We start from the raw sequence: 27,256 nt of genomic DNA, 5'->3' as shown, positions 1-27,256 counted from the left end.
GATCTTTGCTTTACTGACTTATCAACAAATCCTAGGCATCTACAAGTACCTGGCATACAGTAAGCCCTCTGTATACACGGTCTTTATTGAGCTGAATAAAAAGAAGAGCCAGAATAAATGTCCTGGCCCAAATGGGACCCCACAAGAAAGTGAAGAAAGAAAGGGACAAAGGGAAGGAGGGAAGAAGAAGAAGAAGAAAGAGAAACAGAGAGAAAGGGAAGAGAAAAAGTTTCACAAATTAGCAAGGAAAGATCTCTGTACTTTTCACTTGTGAAAGATAAACCGTGGTATTATCTTTGAAATCCTGCTTCCCTAAGAACCATCTGTGCTGAAAGAAATTTGGAGAGATTACTGGTTAATCAGGAAACTTAGAATCCTGTCCCCGCTTCACAACCTTGATTCAAACACTTAACCTTTCAGTGCTTCCAAATATTATACAAACTGGAACATTATTATTTACTACTTATCTACCATACAAGAACATTCTAAGGATTAAAGAGACTCTCTTCAAAGTGTTCTAAGAATTGTTTTCCAAATCTTACATAAATAACATAAATATGTCAATAACCAATTAGAAATCAGTTAAAAAATACTTAAGAAACTAATATGGGTCAGAAATATGTTATGGGTAACAAAGAAAGGTTAATTAGATATGCCTCTAATATGCCTCTTTCATATACTACTTAGATTTACTTAGGTTCCAAAAAAAAGGGGGGATTTTCTTCCTCATAAATGTGCCTATCTTTTTATCTGTGAGCGTATTTTATATAAAACACCATCAATCATGCCTGGTAATAACTTTCCTAAAAATCTTATCATGAAAAAGTTAAACAAAATTACTTCACATATAATGAATTTTTAATAGTCAAAAATTAAAGATAAATATTATATCTCATTTTTTTCCATATACTCCTCTAACTGCTTTCCAGTCAGCATGATAAAAATCCGACAGCATCAAGCCATGGAACATACATCTGATCTTGTAATAAGGAAGAATTTAAAAGGCAGAGCAAAACTTTTGGCGTTTCTCTTAGCAATTATTCTCAACAGGGACAGAGTCAACATTTAATAAAAAAAGCTTGATAAGTGAAAACATCAACATAATTTTTATTATGAAATGTATAGCCTCAATATTATTGATCATTACTATGAGCAATCAGTGAGTTCTTCCTTACATCTTCACAGGTTCCAGATTTGAAGGTTTCAACTTCTGTTTTAAATCATTTGATCAATCCCTTTATATTACACATCTTGCAGTTCTTTTGTTGAGGCCAAAATTTTCCCTTGTAAAACCATCTGAGTGAAAGAGTATTTTCAAAAGTACATCATAGTCTATCTTAGACTCAAATACAGAGCGAACTGAATAATGGAAATAGCTCAAAAAAGCAAGTAACAACTCACAACTATTTTTTTGGTATATAAACCACTCATTGGCATGATTAGCATAACTCTCCTAAGAAAAAGGAATACCAAGTACCAGTCAGTAACCCACCAGCAATTTCAGTGAGTACATTGTGACACTCGAACAGAGTTCACTAAATGTGGGAATGGGTACTACCACAGCAGATACTTCCCTCATATAAAAATTATAGACTTGGGGCAACATTTTTAAAATTTAGGAAAATAATTGGGTCTCAATCTCACAGTCTGAAAACCAAAATAAATATTAAATTATTTTAATTACTTAAGTTCTTAACTTATTTTACCCAAAGCTACAGTTTATTCCCTCAATTTTAATGTCTTTACAAATGGTCCCTTTTCTACTCGAAAGCTAAGTTACTGATATAAGTATGATTCCCTACTTGACTATTTCAGTAAAACTGAAATTCTAATTCTAATCACATTAGTCTACCCTCTCCTAACTAGAAAGTGATGTGCAAGCATGTCCAACTTCTGCATCAACATGGATAGGACTGGAGGAGGTCATGCTAAATGATGCTAGATGAAATAAGTCAAGCAGAGAAAGTCAATTATCACATGGCTTCACTTATTTGTGGAACATAAGGAACAGCATGGAGGACATTAGGAGAAGGAAGGCAAAAATGAAAAGGGGGAAATCGGAGGGGGAGATGAACCAATGGACTCCGAGAAACAAACTGAGGGTTTTAGAAGGGAGGGGGGTGGGGAGATGGGTGAGCCCAGTGATGGGGATTAAGGAGGGCACGGATTGCATGGAGCACTGGGTATTATACACAAACAATGAATCATGGAACACTACATCAAAAACTAATGATGTACTGTATGGTGATTAACATAGTAAAAAAAAAAAAGGAAAAATTTTTAAAAATTAAAAAAAATTGTTTTAATTTCCTAAAAAAATAAAAAATTTAAAGATTTTGAAAAAATAAAAAAAATAAACAGACCAAATAGCTGAAAGGTATCCCAAAAAAAAGTCTATCAACCTGAAAAATGAACTGAAATAGTCCAAATTTCACTGGTATAAACTGAAAAGACTTTGTAAGGAATGATGCTCATGCTACATGAGTATCAAAATTTTAAGAAAAACGTAAGATCAGGAATTGACAGCCTCTAATTTAGACTGAGGGTAACACAGTAGACCTTTCTGCTTCACAAATAGTTGTCGTTAAAACTGCAGACCTTGACTTCAAATTTTTCTCTCTTTCCTCCAATGTCTTATTGCAAACATTCAAAGCTGCTCCTTTCCTTCACTCTTAAGAAGTTACTTCCAATTTCTTAGGTCATTCTCACAGGATCTGAACCTCCACAAGTTCTGTGTCCATGCTATGACATTCAAAAGCATCCACAGTCAAGAAGAGGCAAAAAAAAAAATCTTTTTTTTTCTGGAAAAGTCAGACCATGCCATATTGCAATGATTTGTCTCAAATGCTCTAATTCATAAGGCCATTTTAGCTTTAAATTTCTGTGATTCTAAATATTAAACATATGTTGGTTCAATATCCATTAGTAATCCACTGAACAATAAAAAAGAAGTTCAACCTTGACTTTACAGTTCAGTTTTAGTATGATTACTCTTAGGCTTTGTAACATGTGCATATTCAAATAGTATACACACTGAGTTTATAAATGCATAAGGATTAATTTACTTCACACAAAACAAGCTGAAGACCTTTCTTCTCTTTCTCTCACACAAGATTTACCATGAAAGAAAACCAGGTAGAGATATATTAATAAAAATTCATTTACAACTACAACTGATACAGTGGAAGGATTTCATTGGTATTCTGAATTTTTATTAGAATTTTATCTAAATTAAGTTATTAATAATAATATAAAGTAACAGTTACATAATGGTTACTATGTGCCAAACACTGCTCCAGGCACTTTACACTTATGAATTCATTTAAACTCCTCAAAAATCCCATAAGATAAGTACCATCATTACACCCATTTACAAAGTGGAAACTAAGGCAGGTGAGGTTAATGATTTGCTCTGGTTACAGAGCTGCCTAACAGCAAAGCCGGGATTTGAACACAGGTAGCTTGGATCCAGAGTCAATATTTTTTACAATAGTGTTCTCTTTAGAAAACCCTTGGATATGTGCAAGTTTACAGGTAAAATATAATATTCTGAAACGGAGACTTAAAAATACAACCAAGTTTAATAAGATGCATTAAAATAGAAACATACTATATAGCTCCTACCAAAAAAGTTATTCCCATACAAGTAAATTAACTTTATCCATGGTCAACTTATTTATATTATAGCTAAACATGAACGTTCACACTTTGAAATTATATAAAGAATTGACGCAGAGCCACTATTCAAATCACTAAGAGATATATCACATAAAGGATATAATGTTCATGAAAAGTTAACTTAAGATAAGTACTAGTGTTAAAATTTGAATTAAAATAAGACCAAACATTTAAAGAATGCTACCATGAACTACATTTAAATTAAAATTTAAAAAGAAACCTGTAGTTCTGGAGGTATAATCTCCTAAAATTTTTTAAGAATATTTGACTTACTACTTCAAGAAGAAACTTGTATTTCTAAAAATACAATTTTGAAAATAGGTGTTGACAACCTACCTCTCCATGATTGAAAAAGAAGCACAACACTGTAACCAGGCCTCCCAATCGGCTGCCGCTAGAAAAGAAGATAAAGAACATAACTCAAAGAACAAAAATCCAGGTCGATCCTAATGAAACCATGAAATAATAGAATATGACAAACTTCTGAATCTACATTTCTACACAAAGTGTTAGCCACACTAGAATTCTACTATGCTTATTTACAAAACAGTTTATCTCCTTTATAGTATCATTAGTCAAAATAAGTTTCATTTTTAAAAAGGCATCTTCCATCTTCAAAATGTACCAAAAAAAGACAGTGAATAAAAAATGGTGACTAGTCATGTTACCGGGCATCGTGCAACCTGACCTTTTTCTTTCTCTCTTTTTTCTTCTTTAGTGCCACATATTTGTGTCCTCTTGCAGTTCCCAAACTATTTTTCTAGGGACACATGATATACATTCAGGAAAGAGGACAGAAGTGCAGAAAAAGTCTTTGTGGTCATAAAGGTAAAAAACACCACACTTGGAAATTCAGAAAGCAAGCCAGCACATTAAAGATTTAATTAATTTGGTATTTCCCAAGACCCATCCCAAGCTACTTTCCTATAGAACATGCTTGGAGAACACAGTTTATAAAGTTTCATCTTTCATCTGTTTTTAGAAACGTGTAAAAGAACACAAATATCAAAATAGGACCATCAGGCTTCTAACTCTAGCTAAGAAATCACAATGCCATAGTTTGGCTGTCCTAACAAATAAACCTTCATTTGCTTGGTAAGAGTAATGCAGGTCCCCCACTCTCCTCCCACCCTGGCCAGAAGCATCTGGATATAGGAAAGAAAGGCTGTTCTAGGTTTGTTCTGTCATTTCTTTCACTTTGCTCTTGAGATCTTCTACTCTCTTTAACTCATGCTGTTTTCTCATTATTTTACCCAAATATCCTTCCTTCTTTCTACACAAGCATGTGTAGAACACAGACAAGCCAGGGAGGTAACAAGGAATCAGACACAGGTATTCTAGGCTATGCTACTTATTCCAGGGGATATACAAATGAGGAAACATGGAGGAGATAGAGGAGATGGCTGGGCTAACCCATGCAGAGAGCACACACCCCTTCCGCATCCCTCCCAGCCTCCCAGGAGACAGGGGGGCTGGCAGTCCCAGCACAGGGGGCCAGTCAGCCTCAGCACAAGACAAGGGGTTAAGTCTGCATGTTTAGCAGCGAGTGGTTTATGGAGTTGCCATTTTCCCTACAGAGTCTCCAGCCCCTTGCTGCTCTAGAGAAGAGATGGCAGCACGAGAAGTTTGAGGAAGGGGGTTGTCTGAAATACCACCTGCATTAAGGGCAGAGGTAACAAGGGAAAACAGAAGGGCTGCAGAGCCATGTTAAGGGATCATGGGAAGCTGGAAGACCACAAATTTACAGGACACTAATGGAACTGTGTGATTTTTCTTTACTGATTATCAACCTAGACCAGCACAAATGAAATATAAAAGGGCAAAGAAACAACATTTTGGCCAGAAAATGGCTGAAGTGATGAATCCACAGAAATAAGAGGGACAGATAAAGGAGTCAGAAAGTCATACAGGCTGGGGAGCGGAAGACAGGGCTCTCCCCTCAGAGGCCCAGCACCCCTTAAAAAATCAACCAACAGGCCAACACCAGGCTTCATGGCAAGTCATAAGAAATTAGTTAAGTGTGAGTTATGGGTTAAAATAAATAAATAGTAATGTTTTGAACTTATGCCAACAAGGCAGAAAAGTGCAAAGGTCTATATATTTTGAAAATTGTTCTCCTCATTGCCACCCTTCTCTCAATCCTATTCATCCAAGATAATCAATAACATTTGTGTGTGTGTCCACCTGCCCAAATCTTTCTCTATACCCATATATTAATGTGATCACATTATTAACACCTCCTTGAAATTTATTTTTTCTAATTCATCTATTATAAAGATTATTCCTTTTTTTTTAAGATTTTATTTATTTATTTGACAGATATCACAAGTAGGCAGAGAGGCAGGCAGAGAGACAGAGGGGAAAGCAGGCTCCCTGCTGAAGCAGAGGGGCCCGATGTGGGACTCGATCCCAGGACTCTGGGATCATGATCTGAGCCGAAAGCAGAGGCTTTAACCCACTGAGCCACCCAGGCGCCCCTGAATGCTTATCTTATGCCAGGTTTTGGGGCTACAGTGATGATAGACATAATCAAAGTTCTTTTTTTTTTTTTTTTAAGATTTCACTTATTTATTTGACAGAGAGAGATCACAAGTAGGCAGAGAGGCAGGCAGAGAGAGAGAGGAGGAAGCAGTCTCCCTGCTGAGCACAGAGCCTGCCCGATGTGGGGCTTGATCCCAGGACCCAGGGATCATGACCTGAGCTGAAGGCAGAGGCTTTAACCCACTGAGCCTCTCAGGCGCCCCTATAAAGATTATTCCTAATCAATACACGTAACCCGAGGCATCCTTATTAATAGATGTCAAACATTGCATAGGACAAATGTACTATAATTTGTTTAGACCTTTCCCTATTATCAAACATATAGATATTTTTAAATTTCTTACTATTACAGAAACATGTTAAAATAAACATCCTTGTACATGTAAATATTGGTGTTTTTATTCCTACAGGACAGACCTAACTGTGAAACTGCCATGTCAAAGACTGTGAACCAGAAAATGCCATATTAATCCACACACCCCCCCACACACACAGTGTATGAGGTGTCTGCTTCTCCAGAACACATCATCTGATGTGTCCAGACCCTTTCATATTTTGCCCATTGGGTAGGCGGAAACTTTTTTTTCACTGTTATTTTGATTTGTACCTCTTGCCTACTAGTATGGGGCATCGTTTTTATGGGTTTTGGGAACAATGTGCATTTTCTCTTCTGTGAACTGCCTGTTTACATTCTTGTCCATTTTTCCATTGGATCGTCTATTTCCCTATCCAAAGATTAAGGGTATCAATTTTTTGACTGTTATATGTGTGATTAAGTCTTTTGATATAAGTTATGGTGTATTCTGCCAAAAAGAAATTTTAAATTTTATGTGGTTAAATGTCAATATTTTCCTTTATTTCTTCTTCATTCCTTGTTTTGTCTGTGAAGATCTTTCCTACCTCAAAATGACACAGTGTTCTAAATCTTCTAGTATCATTGTATTTTACATTTAAATCTTTCACCTACAGAAATGTATGTATAAAGCCCTAATTTTGTTCTCTTTGAAACAGATAGCCAATTATGCTAACACCATTTATCTAATAAACATTCCTTTTTCCAGTGTAATGAAATTCAGCCTTTATCATACATTAATTTCTCACAATACTAGAATCTGTTAATTCCAGTCAATTGATTTAATTCTATATTTTCTATATCACAATGTTTTCATTACTATAATATTAACATATGATAAGGAAAATTCTCCATCCCTAAGTATTCTAACATTTTATTTTTTAAATTTTTAATTTTTTTATTAATATATAATGTATTATTAGCCCCAGGGGTACAGGTCTGTGAATCGCCAGGTTTACACACTTCACAGCACTCACCACACACATACCTTCCCCAATGTCCATAACCCCACCATCCTCTCTGTACCCCCCTCTCCTCCTGGCAACCCTCAGTTTGTTTTGTGAGATTGTTTCATGAGATTATGGTTTGTCTCCCTCCTGATCCCATCTTATTTCATTTATTCTTTTCCTACCCCCAAACCCCCCATGTTGCTTTTCAACTTCATCATATCAGGGAGATCAAACAATAATTGTCTTTCTCTGATTTACTTATATCGCTAAGCATAATACCCTCTAGTTCCATCCACGTCATCACAAATGGCAAGATTTCATTTCTTTTGATGCTGCATAGTATTCCATTGTATATATATACCACATCTTCTTTATCCATTCATCTGTTGATGGACATTTATGTTCTTTCCACCTAACATTTCTTGAAATTTTTTATTTATTTTTTAAATTTCTTTTCAGTGTTCCAGAATTCACTGTTTATGCACCACACCCAAGGCTCCATGCAATATGTGCCCTCCATAATACCCACCACCAGGCTCACACAACCTCCCACCCCCCGCCCCTCCAAAACCCTCAGATTGTTTTTCAGAGTCCACAGTCTCTCATGGTTCGTCTCCCCCTCCAATTTCCTCAAATTCCCTTCTCCTCTCCATCTCTCCATGTTCTCCGTGTTATTCCTTATGCTCTACAAATAAGCGAAACCATGTGATAATTGACTCTCTGCTTGACTTATTTCACTCAGCATAATCTCTTCCAGTCCCATCCATGTTGATACAAAAGTTGGATATTCATCCTTTCTGATGGAGGCATAATACTCCATAGTGTATATGGACCACATCTATCCATTCATCCATCGAAGGGCATCTTGGTTCTTTCCACAGTTTGGCGACTGTGGCCATTGCTGCTATGAACATTGGGATATAGATGGCCCTTCTTTTCATGACATCTGTACCTTTGGGGTAAATACCCAGTAGTGCAATTGCAGGGTCATAGGGAAGTTCTATTTTTAATTTAAGGAATCTCCACACTGTTTTCCAAAGTGGCAGCACCAACTTGCATTCCCGCCAACAGTGTGAGAGGGTTCCTCTTTCTCCACATCCTCTCCAACACGCGTTGTTTACTATCTTGTTAATTTTTATTCTAACATTTTTTAGGTAATTCTAACCAGTGCTCCCTCTCACACACAAAACACACACAAAAAAGTGCTGGATTTCTGATCAGAAGGTCATTAAATTTACATATAATTTTGGAAGAACTATCATTTATGTGATGGTAATTCTGCCCATTCAGTTGGATGGTATGTCTCTCTCCATTTATTCAATTCTATTTCTTGAAATAAAAACGTTATGGAGAAGCAATACAGCCACCAGATATCTAGAGCTAAAACTTCTAAAAATATGGGGATATGATAAAATCTGATCATAGTATAGTATTTTAACACTTTCAGACTTTGGCAGGTCATATAAGCTAAAGAAAACATACTAAGGATTTGAATGAGATCATCAATAAACTCAATTTTATAAATCTATATAGTATTTTGACTATATATACAGAGAATATACATGATTTGTATAGCATCTGGAACACCTGGCTGGAAAGACTCCTCATTCTCTGGTTATAATCCAAAAACAACCTACACAAGAGAAATTGAAAAACAACAACAGCACTTTGGGAAATTAATATAAAATTCCCTTTTAAAAATGCCCTGAACAGAAAAAGATTCAAAACTGAAATTTTACAAATCGAAAATTTTTTAATGGCAGAGTAAAGAAAGGGACAGGGATAAAAAGAGGACAAGGACAGAAAAATCCCAAGTCCAATTTCCCAACCAAATCTCATGATGAGGTCTGCTCAAGAAGTCTTCGATCCATACTCGACTGCCATATGACCTGTGGGGCTCTGGGACTGGATATCTTCCCAAAGGTAGAATCAGTGTGACATCACTCTCTGTTCACTAAGTAACTGCCAGACAGGTCGTCGCCCAGCATCTTACACAAACACAGACAGCTTTGCTTACCTAACCAGGGAGGCAGATTTTCTGGTACACTTTCATGCCTTGCATAGCTAGGAGGGGAGAACAAAATTTGCTTATCTACAATAAATATCTGACTTACGATCATTTTGAAATGGTGTGACTTAAAATAACTCTAAAATAGCGTCCCCAGCATTTTTCCTCCTTTCCCGCCAATCCTTATAGACTAGCACATAGGTCATTTTATTTTGCTAAACAGAAAAGATGTAATAATCAGAAAACTTAAGGCTGATTTTTTTTTTCCATTATAGTTCATCAGTTGATATTTCAGCATTCCCTAGTGGTTAAAAAAAGAAGATTCTTCTGTAATACTACCACCATCAGAAAATATGAAAGCTCCCATTGTGCAAATTTTAAAATAGTCTAAGTTTGCACATTTACTCATCCATCTCATTCACCTTTTGAGCCTCAATTTCCTCGGGTATAAAATGAAGGGGCAAAAGATCTTTAAAAAATTTTCAATTTTGACATTTAATAATTTACAATTCTCTTCTTTCTCACATCTCTAAGTATCATGGATTCAAATCAATCATCATATTTTGGCAGGCTTGGTTAATCACTGATACTTGTACCTCGATTTACCAAAAAATCACAAGATGTACAAAGTTCAACATTCAAGGAGAAAAAGTAATCACAGTTACTTCAGAACGTTATTAAATAACTCTTGGAGTGTGTTAAATTAAATAACTTCTGCTGCGTGAATGCTAATGAAAGAATAATGTAGAAATAATTGAATTAAGAGAATTCCAGTCTCAAGTTTGAGAGGTAAGGCACAAGCACCTTGCTAGCCAGATGAAAAAGTGCCCAGCAGACCTGCTGAGAGCTAAGCATCTTCCCCTAAATTTACACATGGATCTTCTGGCTTCTCTAGAGCATAAAAGAAAGCTGCAGAGAGTAAAGGTGAGGAATAAGAATGATAATCAGGAAGGCAAGAAAAGGTCTCAGCTTAGTCCTTCCAGTCTAATTAAGTCCTTCCAGGCAACTAATTAAGGCCTTTAATTTAACTCTTTGTCCACCAGGGCCAAGAAACAGATGATTTTATTTACTAGACTGTGAACTTCCCAGGTCATCATCATAGCATGCATAGTGCCTAATACTGGGCCTGAGCCTTGTCTATGGCACAGAGTCAAAAGGTATCTCAGCAGTAAATGAAAACATAAAAACTATCCAACCAAAAGTAGGCTGGCATTCCTTTTTGAGAGGGGACACTGTCAGACAAACACACCACACTTCTTATCACTGCCATCCTTGATCACTGGCCTGGACACACTACCTGCTCATCATCAGAGCCATGGGTTCAGTGGAGTGTCTACTGTGACCCAACCACCACACTGCTTGACTCCCCATCCAGACCTACTACTGTGCCCTCAAGAACCTCCAATGCATGGGGAACAACTTCCTTCCAGGAAACCTTGGCCTCTACTCAGATGCTTCCTTCTCCTCCTACCATGAAATCTTACCCTCCTCTGAGAAGAAGTTTCCCTTCCTCATGGCACCATGCACCTATATGGCTCAAGGCCCAGAGATAAGGCTGAAGCTTCCTCTATTGCTACTTTCAGACATCATCTGGGACCCTTCATGAAAGCCTGCTCCTCTGAGCTCATTTCTCTCACTTGCCTCCTCAGAGAAGTTCTCTCCTAGTACTCCAGCTCATTCTCCATAATTCACAGCTGTTCTCCTTTGTCAAGGGCATGTCTAGAGTCTTAACTCACAGAGTCAGGGTCCAGGGTCCCTTGTTCCTCTTCTCCATTCCCTCTATTGCACTGAGGTGGCTTTTTGAGAACTTTCTAATGATCCTTTTTATGAGCTTCTCTAGACTTAATGTCTGCTGCTCTGTATCACTGTGACCACTCTGATCTGTCTCTGATCATCCTCCTCTTGAATATTTACCTTTCTCTGTCTCCACTCTGTTCTCCACGGCTTCTCAGCTCTTGTCAGAAAATCCTGCCCATTCTTTTGTAGACACAGCTAGTCATCAGAAAATGCCTTTTCTTCCACAGGAGGAACCAACCAGTCACCGAGCATAATGTATTCATCTTCTGATTTTCTACTCTATTATTTTCTTTGGTCATTGAAAGTTCACGCTTCTTTGATACCTAAAAGAATTTTTTTTGACTGTATTTTTTTTAAGATTTTATTTATTTTGTTTATTTGACAGACAGAGATCATAAGTAGGCAGAGAGAGAGAGGTGGAAGCAGGCTCCCCACTGAGCAGAGAGCTGGATGTGGACTCGATCCCAGGATCCTGGGATCATGACCTGAGCCGAAGGCAGAGGCTTTAACGCACTGCCCCCCCCCCCAGAAAGAATTTTTAACTATTTTATTTGTAGATGTGTTCCAGAAGCCCTGAAGGCATTGTAGATTAATCTATATGCCAAACCTTCCTTTAAATTTTGCTAACATTCTCCTTTCTATCCTGAGTAGTGAGAGTGAATAGTCATAGTTAATATAACCAGTTTCTCTATTTTCTTCTCATGATCCAGCCAAAGTTATCTATGAAGTGACTCAGTGTCCTTTTTAGACTCTCCTGCAGAACAGAGTAGCTTTTCATGTCAATTATTTACATCAATCAATATACACCTCCCCCTTCCTGTACCTATTTTAAGGCAAAGCTGAACTTCTTATTCTTTATGCCAATTTAGCTTTGCTTCCATTGTTTTATTTGAGATTTGTGTGTTGTTCATGCTTCATTAAAATATCAAGCATTACTGTTTATGCAGTATGGATTTTTGGCTAAAAGCATGTCTTAAGTAAGCTATGAATTACACCTGCTCAAACTTTTTCAACTCCATGTTGCTGTGGGTTGTTTAGTTTTGTTGTTTTTTGCTGTTGGAACGTTCTATTAACTTGGCCTTCTAGCGCATCTTTAATCATTTGGTCTAACAGTTGTATATGAATATTTAAAAGATAAGTATTTCTCGTTAGTATGCATAAATTGATGAAAGTTATTGGTTCAAAATATTGGCATCTTTTCTCTAAAACCTGTCCCTTTTTAGATCATTATCTCAGCAAATGACATTTAACCACACCGTTTGCTGCCCAAGTCTGACCTCTAGGATCAGTAACTTTCCTGTGACTCTGTTTCCTCAGAGTTACCTTTTAAAGTGCTAGATACATATTTCATCAGTAAATAAACAATCTTAAGACTAGAATCTGAAAAAAAAAAAAGTGGAATCTGCAGAGTAAATGCTTCAGATGAGTCCCTGAAAAAAATATTTCCTAAATTAGTAAAATTCTAACAAAGCTTATGTGAAAGATAATGTATCATTTTTGTGTCTTTTGTAAATAATAATCAAGGGGTTAGGTTTTTTTCCCCAATAATTTGTTTATTCACTTCATTCAATTAAAAACTACTTTCTGAAAGCAGGCATTCTTCTAGGTGACTTGCAAGCATTAATTTATTGTATTCTCACATAGAAGACAATGTCTCCTAACTCATTTAGGTGTTCTCCCTCCAACCATGGCGCTTCTTAAAAATTCTATAATTTTGTATTCCAGTTAACTTATGAAACACTTCATTTCCCTATTACAACCCTGAAAAACCTTTGTTACATTAAATTTTCTTTTACATCCAAAGGCAAACCAAAGAACTGGCAGTCACTCTAAGTTCTTCCCACATCATTTATTCAAATTATATAAAAACTCAATGTTAACAGGTTCCACCCACGATCTGGAGCTCCCATACAGCTTTTTGTCCTCTAGTCTCAATCATGACAGCCTAGGATAGCCAGATAGCTAAGGGAAACTTCTAACATGGTAGGTAAAGACCAAAAGAATTAAAAAACTGAACTAGAAGATACCAAATTATTTAGGGAGGAAAAAAATCATTAGTATCCTCAGAAAGAAAGATACTGAATCCATGAAATAAAAATAAAATACTATTTTTTTTAAAAAGGAGCATTCAAAGAACAAATAAAAATTCTTGAAAATTAGAAGATAACAAATGAAAAACTGAATAGAAGAGTTGGAAAAATAAAGTTGACAGAATTTCCCAGAATATAGAAGAGCAATGATATTAAAAATGGGAAAATACATGAAAATTAGAGGATCAGGAAATGCAATATCCAAATAACAAAAAGTTCTGAAAGAGAAAACGAAAGGACTGAAGTAAGTGAAGAAATAATCCAAGAAAATTTCCCTGAAATTAAGGGCATTAGGTGCAAGACTGAAACAACATGTCACATGCCCAAGATAATATGGGAACAGACAGATCTAGAGCGAGACTTATTGTGAAATTTCAGAACCACGGAGACAGTGAGAAGATTCTACAGTTTTTCAGGAAAAAAAGGGAAGAAAAGGTCACATACAAAAATTTAGGATTCCGAATAATTTAGGAATGCCTGAACAGCACCACACGAAGCAGTAACAGTGTGGTGAGGACTTCACAATTCTGAAGGAAAATGATTTCCAATCCAGAGTTCAATACTCAAGCAAAACTATAAATCAAACATGAAGACAAAATAAAGGCATTTTCAAACATACATGGATTCAAAAATTTACTTTCCATCAATTCATTCTCAAAAACTTCTAGAAGATGGAAGATGTGCCAGAGTAAAAAAATAAACCAAGAAAGAGGAATACATAGAATATGGCATAAGAGATCCCATCATAAGGGATAGTGAAGGAAAATGCCAAGGTGACAGATGTACACCAACAACAGAAAACAGTCAGACCATAATCAAGTACGGACTTGTGCCCAGATCCTCATGTTTTATTTAACCTGAGAATAATGCCCCAGTGAGCCTGGACAGATTGTTGTCTATATTTTGTCTTGGCTTCTACATGCCTTACTGCTGGCATCAGCTAAAGACACTCATTTCACCTACAGAAATTGTTCTGCTTTGGTATGCTCTTGAGAGCCAGGGTACATAGTGGTGAATTTGGAAACAGGGGACAACTCTTCCCATCACATTTCTGCTGGACATTCAGGACCAGGCCCACTGCATTTCTTCCAGATCCCCCTGCCCTACATGCCAGGACTAGCTCATGACCTTGCCTACTAATGTCCTAGATAGCTGGACTCCTGATTAAAAACCTATATATGATTTCTGAGGCCCAACCATACACAGTGACAAAGGTTTACCTGACAGGCCTCACTGAGATAGCTACCCGCTTCACACACACATGGTTCATGGTCAGTACAATGCAGTCTCTGAGGACTCAGGATGCCCTGGCCAGTCATGCCCTCCATATCTTTGCATTCCTAACCCCAGCACCTTCATTTCTAGGTCTCTTTATCTGAGACTTTGGGTGGAAGTCCACTTATGGAGGGGTAAAAGGGGGTAACCCTGAAGACACTTTTCCCCAGTCTGACTCAGTACCCAGTACTTTTCCATTCCTAGCCATTTTCCCCTCGCCCTCCCCCCTCCTACCTCAGTGTCCATAAAATGCTGGAGCCTTTTGTTCAGGGCTTCCTCAACAGCGAGATGACCCCCATGTCTGCACTAATCCCTCGATCTCAGCCCGGGTACTGTTCCAGAGGGGGAAGTGGACCAGGGGAGTCTGTGTTTTTTCCAGTTTTAGAATCTTATTACACCATCACAGTAAGTAATAGAAGGCTAAACTCTTTTGTTTTTAGCTTATTGCTATAAACGACTACCCCAGTACCTGGCAGCTGAACTCCCCATCCTACCTAGCTCAGCGGAGCTCCTAACAGTCCCTGAAGGTTCACTCCGGGAGCCCTCCTCCCTACAGAATAGAGACTTACACACACCAAGTCTTAAGAAACTGGCCTCCAGAAACTGTAGCTGACACATGTCAGGGCATCTTATAAAATAAATAACTATAATCATGGATTAACAACATGGCTTTTAGAAAATAATAAAAACAATGTGTTTTGCTTTTAAAAATACTAAAATACTGAGAATTCCAGGAGGTACAGCATGAATAAGTTGTATTTGCAAAAACATCTGACTTCATCTCCTCAAGTCAGAGCTTGGCAGCCCAGCCCCACTTCACCATTTGGCTGTGTTTTCTATTTTCTCTTCCACTTTCATTTTCTGTGAAATGGATTGGCTTATCTGACTTCAGAAAACTTATATCTGTACTATCTTAAAAGAAATATGCTTCTGGAGTAAAAATGTCATACTCAATCTGCCTGTAAATTTATATAATACAATTTATAAAAAGATTCTAACCACAATTATAGATATCCTCCTCTTTATTCTTAACCCACATGTTAAGAAGTCTGCAGCTTCATCCCACTTTAAAAGTTAGAAGGGTGACAAAACTAACCACCAAGGAAGAAAACAATATGAACTACCTAGCAATTTGAGACCTCTAAAAATACTCACGTCAAGAACATTTTAAAAAATGATGAAAAAGACTGATTAAAGAAGTGACAGAAGACTTTATTCAACACAGTATAAAGCAGGATCACCACTGGAATCTAATTTACACACCCACCCTCCTCAAGGCACAGGGCAATAGCCAAGGCTCCCGAGAATACAAGGGGCTCTATAATGTGGGAGAACTGGATGCTCATTTGGGGCTGGAAGGAAACGAGTTTAGGATGTATTTGGATAGAGCTAAAGTGATTAACCAGGGTTAAAACAAAACAAAACACTAGCAAACGGAGCAAAGGAAGAACTAGAGAAAGAGAAACCTGTGCCACTACTGCAGTGTCTACAGCCCAGCACCGGCATATGGCAGAGCACCCAGGAGGGCCTAAGAGTCAAGGACACCCGAAGGGGGCCAGCAAGGGACCAGAGCAGTCAAGTGGGTGAAGCTGAAACAGGTTACAGCCTTCTGAGCCAGAAAGAGAAACCAAAAAACAGCTCTCTGGAAAGGCTCAAATGCCTTTTGTTTTTGTTTTTGTTTTGTTTTGTTTTGAGAGAGAGCAAGGGTTAAACAAGCAGGAGGGGAGGGGCACAGGGGAGAGGGAGAGCAAGAATCTTGCGCAGTCTCCACACCCAGCCAGCACAAAGCCAGACTCTGGATTCGATCTCACAACCCTGAGATCATGACCTGACCCAAAATCAAGAGTCAAATGCTTAACTGACTGAGCCATCCAGGTGCCCCAAGACTCAAATGCTTTTAAGCAAAGTCACCCCTATTGCTACCCTAAGCAGTGGTCTACAGATCTTTTTTCTACACTCAAACTACAAGAAATAAGACTTGTAGACTATAACTCAGCATATGCACATGTAGACATGTATATACAATCAACAAACAGAAGTTGCTCTAAATAACACCCATCTTACAAAGTGTTGTGTACTCTCTTATTGATGTTTATAATCTTTTCTTTTTCTTGTAAAAAAAAAAAAAGGTCCTGGGCCAAACCCACTAAACTGATTCTAAAATCACCCTGCAGTTTGGCAGACAGCATGCTCAAGTAGTCACTGGCTAACCTCGGTGAGAGGTGAAATCAATGGTCTCATGAGATCATAGTTCAGCTTGAATCCTGCTCCTCTACTGGTCAGATTTCTGATTCCTCTCACTGGCTCTGGAATAGTCTCAGACCAGCCAAGGTCATTCATCAACCAGCCCAACCCATTTTTTCAGTCTTCATTTTCTACAACGGCCCTCAATAATCTGCATCCTAGCAAAATTGATCCGCTCTCTACATCCCAGGTTGCCCACCTTTGCCTCTCCCTAGGATTCTTTTCTCCCCAACCTATCCAAAACGCTCTGATGTTCCAAGACACAATTAAAGGAACCCTCCACACAGAACAAATGTCTCCTGCCTCCAGCATTATAAGCACTTTCTCCTTGCTGTCTGTGTCCCACTGACACACACCCGGCATGGCTCCAGCTCCCATCTCACCCCTCCACATAGTTTCAAAACCCAAGCATGCCATCTCCAAAAGAAGCCACCTGGTCTGTACTTTATGTTGACTAGACAAATGCACATGTATTCTCCTATGCAGGGAGAAAACTGCTATCAGGGGACTGTTGGGGCTGAAGACTGAGAAATCCGAGGTCAGGGCCCAAACCACCTAGAACCTCTCAGTCAGAACCAGGACATCAGGCTCTTCACAGCAGACGGTGTACCTTTGGCCTTTGAAATGATGGCTATAACAAGCACTATAAGAAAACGACACTGAATGTTTAGTAAATGTTTAGAAATTCTTCTTTAAACTTTCTTTTTTTAAAAAATAGCATAATATAGATCAGTGATTTAGCAACATTGCCACATTCCATATTTTAACTTCTCTTACTCAAAATCAAATCTCCCAAATGTAGAAAAGCTATCCATTAGTACTCAGCAGAATGATAGACCACCCCCCCCAACCACCCGGCCAAAGTAGAGACCTTTGGCTCATCATGATACCAGGCACACTGGCCTTGCAGTCTTTCAAGTCAGCTTCCTCTTCTGATTACCGTATACTTTTGGTTATCTTTGTGTCTTGTTTCAAAAACAAAATTTACCACCTCATCTTTTAATCATGCATTTTCATTTCCGTCTCCCCCAGTTACATAATTAAAAGAACTTTCTTATAGCTAAATCAGAAATACTAGCATCAAAGTATCTTAAATCTATACGCAAATATATTCTAAATTGATCTTCTAATAACTTCCTCATTTGACAAATATTTAACAAGTAACCGTTACCTGCTCAAACACTGAGCTAGGAATGCAGCAGATCTTTGAGGTACTAAACTGAAAATGCCATACTTCCAAAGCAAGTATAATGGAATAATAGTAGATTCAAACTCATTAACCCAAATTGAAAATCATATACCTATGCTCACACTTCTGTACTAACAAGAAATCAGTAAGCAATTAAAAAAAAAAATTCTAAAGATACTCTCAAGTTAAATATTTAAGCAAGTGTACAATGTAACAAATTGTCAAAAGAAGAAGAAACATAAAAACCTTAAAAAATTTGTCAATCTTTTTAGTTTAAGGAATATTGCTGGACTATGATGTTATTAATCAGGTCAGATATTAAATATCTGTAAAGAGTATACTTCCATCTTAATGTCAGCAAAATAGTCATTAATACCATTTGATGACTGGTCCTTATATTTTATGCAAACAATATACTGTTTATGCTCAAAAGCCTATGAATATTTAAAATTTATAAAATATTTCCACCATTCTCTTTATTTAAGCATCTAAAATTATTTTAAGTTTAGCTGACTATGCCAATGGTGAAATCATTCAAATAGGAAAGAATTTTATATCTATAAATAGATGTATTAGATATAACAGTTATAAAACTGAACTGCAAGTTAATCTTTATCTCACTATTTTTACTACATAGTATTATAACACATACCAAAATATTCTCAATGAATGGTCTTACCTTAAATACGTGCCATATATGAAGAATAATGCCATCATTAGTCCATTTAAAATAAAAATTACAGCAACATAAAAGCAAGCAGGATCTCCCAATCCTTTAAAAAAAAAAAACAAAACATATGTTCTAACTATAAATTACTTTGTATGTCTGGCAATTTATATTAAAATGTGCTTAGTTTGCAAATGGCACAGATACATTAAATGGTTGCCTTGGTTCCCATACGAACACGTGACTCTACCGCGGAACAAAGATGAGAACACGGCAGGAGCTGCAGTGGTTTTTAAACAGGGCTACAAACTCATGGACACGCCTCCTGTAAAGGCGTGGGGGGAGTCTCTGCTCCTGCTTTTGATGACGGCTGGGTTGGTGACTGCCTTAACAGAAGACGTCAGAAGTCATACATGGGATTTCTAAGGCTGGAAGTGGCCAAGCAGTGTCCGACCTGGAGCCCATGAAGAGCCTGACTACCCTGAGGTACGTGCTATACAACAGCCCCAGGTGTGCGGAAAGGCGTTATGTAGGTGTCCCATTTGAGAGTCCCAACTGAGCCCAGCCTCGCAGGGACCCCAGTCGGGAGCTAGAATGCCAGTGAAGCAGTCTCTAACTAATTTCAGTCTTCCCAAGCCACCTGAGTCTAGCAGAAGCCTCTGACATGGTGGAAACAAACCAACCCTGCTATACCCTGCCCAAATTCCTCACTTGCAGAATCCATAAGCACAATAAAATAGTTTTTTATATCACTAAGTTTGCAGTAAGTTTAACGTGCTCCAACAAAGAACTGGAAAAAAAATTGGAAAGAAGGAAAGAAACTTGCCTTCACAGCTTTCAATAGGACTGAGTCCTTCTCCTCTGGTCACTGTCCAACATATCTTGGTTTGAAGACCAATCAAGTCCATTATATTGGTATAAATTCGATACCAGCTGGCTAAGATTACCTATTTTTAAAGAAATAAAGACATTTTTTAGATTTTTTTTAGAGAAAAGAGATCATCAAGTTTCATTACTAAAATATTTTTGAGATATTTTGATAGTTATCAAATTTTCCTTCCCTCTACCATCTACTTAGCTCCCTTTAAACCTAGTAAAATAAGCCTCACAATCCCCTACACAGATTCTTCATTGGTCAGTGTTCAACTCTCCACCGATGGGTAAGAATAAAATATAACATGAAACACACAAGATTTATATTTTTGAAAGATATAAAATCCTAGTAAGGTACACAAAAGAAGAGTTGAACAAATAAATACTCTGTCTTCTTGAGTAGATCTAATTTCTCCAGATGTGAATAGATAACAGCATTTCTATACAGAAAGAATACATACAGATCACACACAAAGTTGAAAGGCAAACAAAAAGCTAGCGGGAAAATGTTTTCCCATATAGCACAGTATTAATATCTGGCATGGAATAAATGAGCTCTTCCTTTCTACTTTAATAGAAATATAGACAAAGGGCATAAGAAGCAAGCAATTACTTTTGAAATTTCAAATGTATTTTTAATGTATAGCATTGAATGAAATACATATATACACAAATATATAGCAATGAACAAAGTATATCCTGTGATTTTAATTTTTTTGTCTACCAAATTGGCAGGGATTCAGGGAAATAAGCATTTTCAAAAGCACTGCCAATGGTAACTTTGATTAGTATAACCTATCTAGAAAGCATTCTGGCAACACATACCAAAATCATTAAAGTATATATTCTGTTGAACTAAATATAGTTCCACATCAACAAATTTATAGTTTAAAAAACATAAGGCTATGTACAGAGATTTAGCTTCAAGGATGCTTATGGCAGCTCTAGAATATTTTAGAAGTTGAAAACAATGAACATTTTCACAAAAGATGGACTAAATAAACAATAGAAGACTGTATATATAGCCACTAAAACTGATTCTGAGGAAGAAAAGATGACACAAGACTGTTAAAAATATTCTAAAAGACAAAAAAATCACTTATAAAAAAAAAGATGTGTGATCCCATTTCTATAGCAGTAAATGTGTACATGGTCATAGAAAGTACTCAGTAAACAGTACGTTAGTGAACCAATACTGCACCTTGGTGGTTATTTATTTGTCTCTATTTCCTCTATCTCCATCTCCTCATTAATCAATCAGCTTACTCACTGATCTAGACGGAAACAGGACTTCTCTCATTCAATGGGAAATGCCTGAGAGCCCCGATAGATAAGTTGAGGTACTGAGCCTGGGCTTGAGATCCCCAGAGACCAAGGCAGCCAGAGCCCTGGCATGAGGACGTGCTGTCCAGCAACATCAGTAAGCTAAGAAGCGGGAGTCACGGGGACAGTGTATTAACAGATGACCCTCATATCAAGTCAGGGAGGATCTGGCTGAAGAAGTCACCTCTCAGCTTAGCCCTGGAAAATGCTTAGGGATGTGTCAAATTAGGGCAGGGATGGTAAAGGAGAGGCCAAAAAAGTTACTGATATCACTGGCTTCCTCCCTCACCTCCTGGGTGAATCCCCTTTCCCCCACTCCACCCAAAAAAGAGCATTCAATTAAGTGAAGAATCCCAGAGAGGGAGCAAACATTATTTGGCAAATGACAGGTAATGGTGCTTCCTTGCTATAATCTCTACAAACACACCAAATCTCGATAGTTTTCAAATTTTCTAGACCATGCAATCGTAATGGTTTCCATGAAATCAGTTAAAGCCCACCAAAATTAATAATAGTCTTTTCTCCATATTCCTTTCCAAGAAAACATACACATCTTTCTTAAAAAATGAGGTGAAATATAATATATTGAAATACATCTCACATTTAGAATCAGTATTTAATACAATAACACTTTTAAACAAAACAAACAAAACAAAACAAAAAACCACACAATTGAAAAAGTGACTTACCTCAGGGTAAAGATTGAACCTTTTCAATGTGTTAATAACAAGGGGGTATTCAGTCAGCTTATCATTCATAATCATCCATACTCCATTAAAAAATGAAGGTGCTTCCACGATAGTCTTAAAGTAGGAATAATACAGTCCCTGAAACAAGCATATGTTATAGTTATAATTAAAATGCATAATTTCTATGCCTCTTACCAGCTTAAAAAAATGAAATACACTGTTTTTGAAAAACAAAGCAATCAAGCAAATAATAGCTACAATTATTCTCATGGTGTTTGATCACTAATAGAATCTTGGGTTATAAAAAAGAACTACATATTTTAGTATAACCTTGTCTTAATTAAAATAATTGAACTCAAAATATCTTCAAAAAGAGCTTCAACATTTAAAAGTAATATACAGGGTCACCTGGGTGGCTCAGTGCATTAAGCCTCTGCCTTTGGCTCAGGTCATGATCTCAGAGTTCTGGGATCAAGCCCTGCATCAGGATCTCTGCTTAGCAGAGAGCCTGCTTCCCCCTTCCCCTCTGCCTTCTTCTCTGACTACTTATATCTGTCTCTCTCTCTCTGTCAAATAAATAAATAAATAAATAAAATCTTTTTTTTTAAAGTAATATACATAATTCAGACAACATATGTAATAAGAAACTCCATATCCTTACTAATTTAAGTGTTAGAAAAGGCTATCTTATGAACAGGGCAAGTGAGCGGTTTACTATGGAACTTAAGTTACTGGGATCCAAGAAATCTCCCCTAGCCAAAAATGTTTCCCCCTACTACCCATATGAATCCCCAAAATGGTGTTATCAGTCATCCTTCCTCCAGATTTACATGTAAAAATTCAAATATATTGGGAAGGCTACATGTTAATATATTACATGTAAGTTACATTCAGATGCCAACTAATTTTACAGACTATTTTCCTTCCTTCCAGCTCAGAATAAGGTAAAAATCCTGGAGGACTGGGGCTGTGTGAATCGGGGAGGAGTGCAGTAGAGGTACTCTCATTTTGAGGGAATTCAGACAGATATTAAGATTGGAATAATGCATGGATCAAAAAAATAAACAAGTACTAGTACTTGCTCCCCTTGTGAGGGGGTAAGCGGCAGAACAGGGTTCGACAGATGAACACAAGAAACAAACTTCACCTTCTGTACAGTGTTGCCTAGACCTGCACTAGTAGCCAGCACCCATCAGCTGTCAAACTCCAAACTGAATTTAAGGTTCATCAATATGAAAGCAATTTGCATACCCAATATTTATTGAAAAGGAAAAAAATGGTTCTTGATATTAAGGTGTTTAGCTTTCCTATCAGTATTTTTAAAAATATTTCCAACTGTATTAGGTTGAATAATATCTCCCTGAATTTCATATCCACTGGGAACCTGGGAATATGAACCTATGTGGAGTAAGTTTCTGGCAGATGTAGTCAAATTAAAATGAGGTCATCTAATATAAATGGTATCCTTACAGTAAGAGGGAAATGTAAACACAGAAACAATGGGAAAAGTGCCCTATGAAGACAAGAGGCACAGCTTGGAGTGATAGCATTTTCGATGCCACCCAGGGCACACCAAGGATTGCCAGGAAGCCCAAGAAGCTAGGAAGAGGCAAGGAAGGATTGTCCCTAGAGCCTTCAGTGAGAACACAGCCCCGCCAACACTTTGATTTCAGACTTCTAGCCTCCAGAACTCTGAAAGAATAAATCTCTGCTCTTTAAGCCACCTGGTTTATGGTATATTTGTTACGGCAGCTGTAGAACACCACAACAACCTATCTTGTTTCGTAGGTTTGTTTTGGAATCATGTAAACATCTTATTTAATTGTAAAATGAAAATTTTTAAGTCCCTAAATATCAAAATAAAAATAAAATAGAGAAATTAACTATCAAATTAGAAGAAGATTTCAAGTAACTTTAAGATATAGTAATTCTACTGTGCATCCCTAATGGCACATATCCCAAAGTCAAAAAGGAATGCAAGAAAGTTTTAAAATGTTTTCAATCATCTTAGTTTTAATAATCTCTGGTACTTTTATTTCACAAAAATAAGTAATATGAAACCAAGATTCTTGGGCTAATAGTAGATACAAATTTAAAACAAAGTAAGTAAAAACCACTTAATCCTAAATTTGAATTGACCCTAGAACAACACAGGTTTGAACTACACAGCTTCATGTACACCTCAACTTTTTTCAATAAATAGAGTACAGTACTATAAATTTATTTTCTCTTCCTTATGATTTTCTTAATATTTTCTTTTGTCTTACTTTGTTGAAAGAATATAGTATAGAATACAGATAACATAAAAAATATGTGTTAACTTACTATCTATGGTATCAGCTTTTAGTCAATAATACGCTATTAATGGTTAAATCTCGGAAGAGTCAAAAGTTATACATGGATGTTGGACTGCACGGGGGTCAGCACCTCTAACCCCTTGTTGTTCTAAGGGTCAAATGTAGTAGCAATAAAGATCTCTAGCACCAAATTTGTGGTCTCTGAATACCATCTGCCACTGAAAGAAATTGGGGTTCCTTGGAAAATGGGAGGATTCCAGGTCTATAGAGAAAATGTCTTAATAGTACTAGAAAGTAAGAAAGCTATAGAATACTAGTGAGGTCATATCAAAAGGACACAGAGTCAACTGCAAAGGCTCTCGTCAGCTAAAGATGGGTAAGTTCACAAAACATGCTAAAATCCATTAGATAATAATGATAGAATCTGAAAGAAGGTACTCAATTGGTTACCAGAAGAAAATGCTAGGAAACCAACTCATTTTTCCAAAAAGTGGTAAATAAAAAGAAAAAAAATCAAGTATTCACCTCTCATACCTGTACGAATTATACATCATAGAAACCAAATAAATATTATGGGAAAATTCTTCTTTATAGAAGAATTGCAATTAACAAATGGAGGGGAAAAAAGAATAGATAATTACCATTTGGTAATCTTAATGAATGACCTGATCTAGGCTGATAGCTAGGCTATAACAGAAGGACCAACATGACAATACCTAAAGCCACTGATCAATCTTGACATCACAGAAAGTGAGACAATCAGATTGGTGTGCCTCTTTGTATGGTACAATAAATGCACATCACTTATGAAATATTCCCGCCCCCAAAAAAAAAAAAAATTGAGCCTTCATATATCAAGTCTTTTATCTATCAATTTTCAGGGAACTTTGGACAGTGAACATAATAAATAACATAAATTACTACAGGTAATTCTATAAGACAAATAACCTGGATTCTTCCATAACTAAAAAGTAAAACAATAAAAACAGGAAGTGGAATTTATAGATTAAAAGACTTAAGAAAAACATCAACTAGATGAAATGTACAGACATGGTTTGAATCCTGATTCCAGACTATAAACACACCAACTATAAAAAGAAAAAAAAAATGCCAATCGGTCATTTAAACAGTGGCTGACACTTAACGGTATTAAGAGATCACTGTTCATTGTTTTCAAGTGTGCCAATAGTACTGTAGGTAATAAAAAATTCTTTTCTTTTGAGATACATACAAAAGTATTTACTGATGAAATGATATGATGTCTAAGGTCTCCTATGTGTGGAGGTGTATACGAAGGAAAAATGGCTGTGTCACCGGTTGTTGAAGCTGCAGAATGGGCAAGGGGAGGTGTCCACTCTTTCTTTTTTGGAACATCTTTGAATTTCCATGAGAAAATGCTTAAAAGTTTTTAGATCCCAAAAATATCACATAAAAACTAACCATTTCAGTGCGAAAAGCCATCTCCCTTTCCAATGTTGAGAGGTGAGAAAAGTGACGATCATTTTCAAAGAGGTGTGTTATATGGCTCCTGTAAAAACAAAAGGGTGACAAACCAAGTGTTGACACTTATACTCAGTATTATTTTTAAAAGAAACTCTAAGAGCAAAAATAAAGGTATCTAGAAACTCGCACATAATTTTGTAATAAAATTCAAATACAGTGGTATCTGTATCTATTTTTCCACTCTGTCGTAACATTCCACTAAAATTTCTAATAGAAAACACATTCAAATGAGATCTTAAAATTAGAATGAACCAGAATAACAATAATTTAAGTCAAGTACAATAAAATTATAAATTGAACTATAAATGTCATTGGGTTACCATCTCAGAAATGTCTGATTAATGAAATTCATATTTCACTCTATCCAGAAGATTAAAAAAATTAATCTTCCTCTCAACATGAACACTATATTAACGTTAAGTGAAACAGAGTCTCAAATATAACCTCTTTAATAATGGATCTCTTTTTTTATTAAAAAATTACATTATTCTGACCTTGATTTATCAATTAAACTACTACTTCAGACTATTTTGTTGCATGTAATAATATATATTCACCCTTATCATCCTGAAATTATTTCTTTATATATACAAGAAATTGCTTTGGTGAGTTGTAACCATCTGCATAAAATACACCAGAGGAAAAAAACAATCTTACCAGTGCAACACTGCTGCAAAGGCAGCTGAAAGAAAAAAAAGAAATTTAAATTAGTATGCTAGCATAAAGAAATGTTTTCACTTTATGGAAAAGCATTATAAAGATAAGCATTTGGGATGTGTGATGTTGGACTCTTAGCAACTGGGGAAAGAGAGTGACTCTTTGAAAGAAACCCCAGGGCTAGGCTTAAAATCCAACAGCCTGGACTATAAAAGAATTAGGCATATATCTACAAATTTCATTCATTCAGTCATTCAACAAAATGGGGGCCTACTATTTGACAAAAACTACACAAGAAACCCTCAGATGGAAACTTCCACAAATAGCACTGCCACAGGGACAGAACCAGCAGTGAAAGGTAACTCTACAATAAAGAAATATGGTGACCTCAGGGCACAGGACTGGGGATGAATAAAACGAGAGCTTACCACTTTTTGCATATTGTTGCAATATCTGGATTTTTATGATAAGCTTTCCTATTTTTTTAAACAAATGTAGAATGAAATAAAAACAAGAGATGGAGGGGTTGTTGATGCAAAACAAGCAAACATTTTAGAATCTCTAAAAGTAGGAGCTTTACTAGAGGCCAAGTTAGGACAGCTGCCCAGGAAACACACTCTTCACAGGGAAGAAAGTACTTTGTGGAATAAACAGTTTTTACTGTTATATACTTTTTTACATCTTATAAAAGCTCAAAAGATTATAGATTAGCATACAGGCAGGCAACACAAGTTTTAATGTCAAGGAATGCAGGGAGTAGGAGCATTGATCGATATCTTAAAGACAAGATGGTTTTCCTTTAGGCTACTCATTTACGAAGCAGGTGTATAATGTATGCGTGGCAGGCCATAAATCAGGCTTTTGGTTTAAACCAAGTTTATGTATAGTCATGCTGACTTAGAAAAAAATCTAAAATGACTTCCCTTATATCTCAGGCCTTTAGAGTTTTTTTCTCTTATCAGGGTAAAAGGAAAAAAGAAAAGGTAAGGAAGAGAAAACAAGGTAATAATAAAATCAGTCTCATAGGAAAATCAATAGTTGCTTTCTGTCCAAGTAAAAAGAATGTACTAAGAAGAATCCAGAAAATACCAATTTTCTTATGCCACAAGACTCATCTTATTGC

The 27,256-nt window shown here is 36.6% G+C and overlaps 1 protein-coding gene across 3 annotated transcripts in view; it reads right to left on the bottom strand.

Annotated features, from left to right (window-relative positions):
* The window catches only part of DPY19L1 (dpy-19 like C-mannosyltransferase 1), a 91,073-nt gene that overhangs the window by 46,321 nt on the left and 17,496 nt on the right, over positions 1-27,256 (bottom strand). For all 3 annotated transcript variants that reach the window (XM_032871802.1, XM_032871797.1, XM_032871806.1), the window contains exons 2-7: positions 26,134-26,158; positions 25,414-25,501; positions 21,677-21,814; positions 19,618-19,738; positions 18,804-18,897; positions 4,015-4,072 (exon numbers count right to left, since the gene is read on the bottom strand). In XM_032871802.1, coding sequence (XP_032727693.1) covers positions 4,015-4,072; positions 18,804-18,897; positions 19,618-19,738; positions 21,677-21,814; positions 25,414-25,501; positions 26,134-26,158 — 524 coding nt within the window. The remainder of the gene's footprint in view (positions 1-4,014; positions 4,073-18,803; positions 18,898-19,617; positions 19,739-21,676; positions 21,815-25,413; positions 25,502-26,133; positions 26,159-27,256) is intronic.

This window comes from Lontra canadensis, unplaced genomic scaffold, assembly GCF_010015895.1.
Source record: "Lontra canadensis isolate GAN:19392208 unplaced genomic scaffold, GSC_riverotter_1.0 scaffold2, whole genome shotgun sequence".
Taxonomy (NCBI): domain Eukaryota; kingdom Metazoa; phylum Chordata; class Mammalia; order Carnivora; family Mustelidae; genus Lontra; species Lontra canadensis.
The sequence above is the reverse complement of the archived record's forward strand: the minus strand, read 5'-3'. Positions and strand labels throughout refer to the sequence as shown.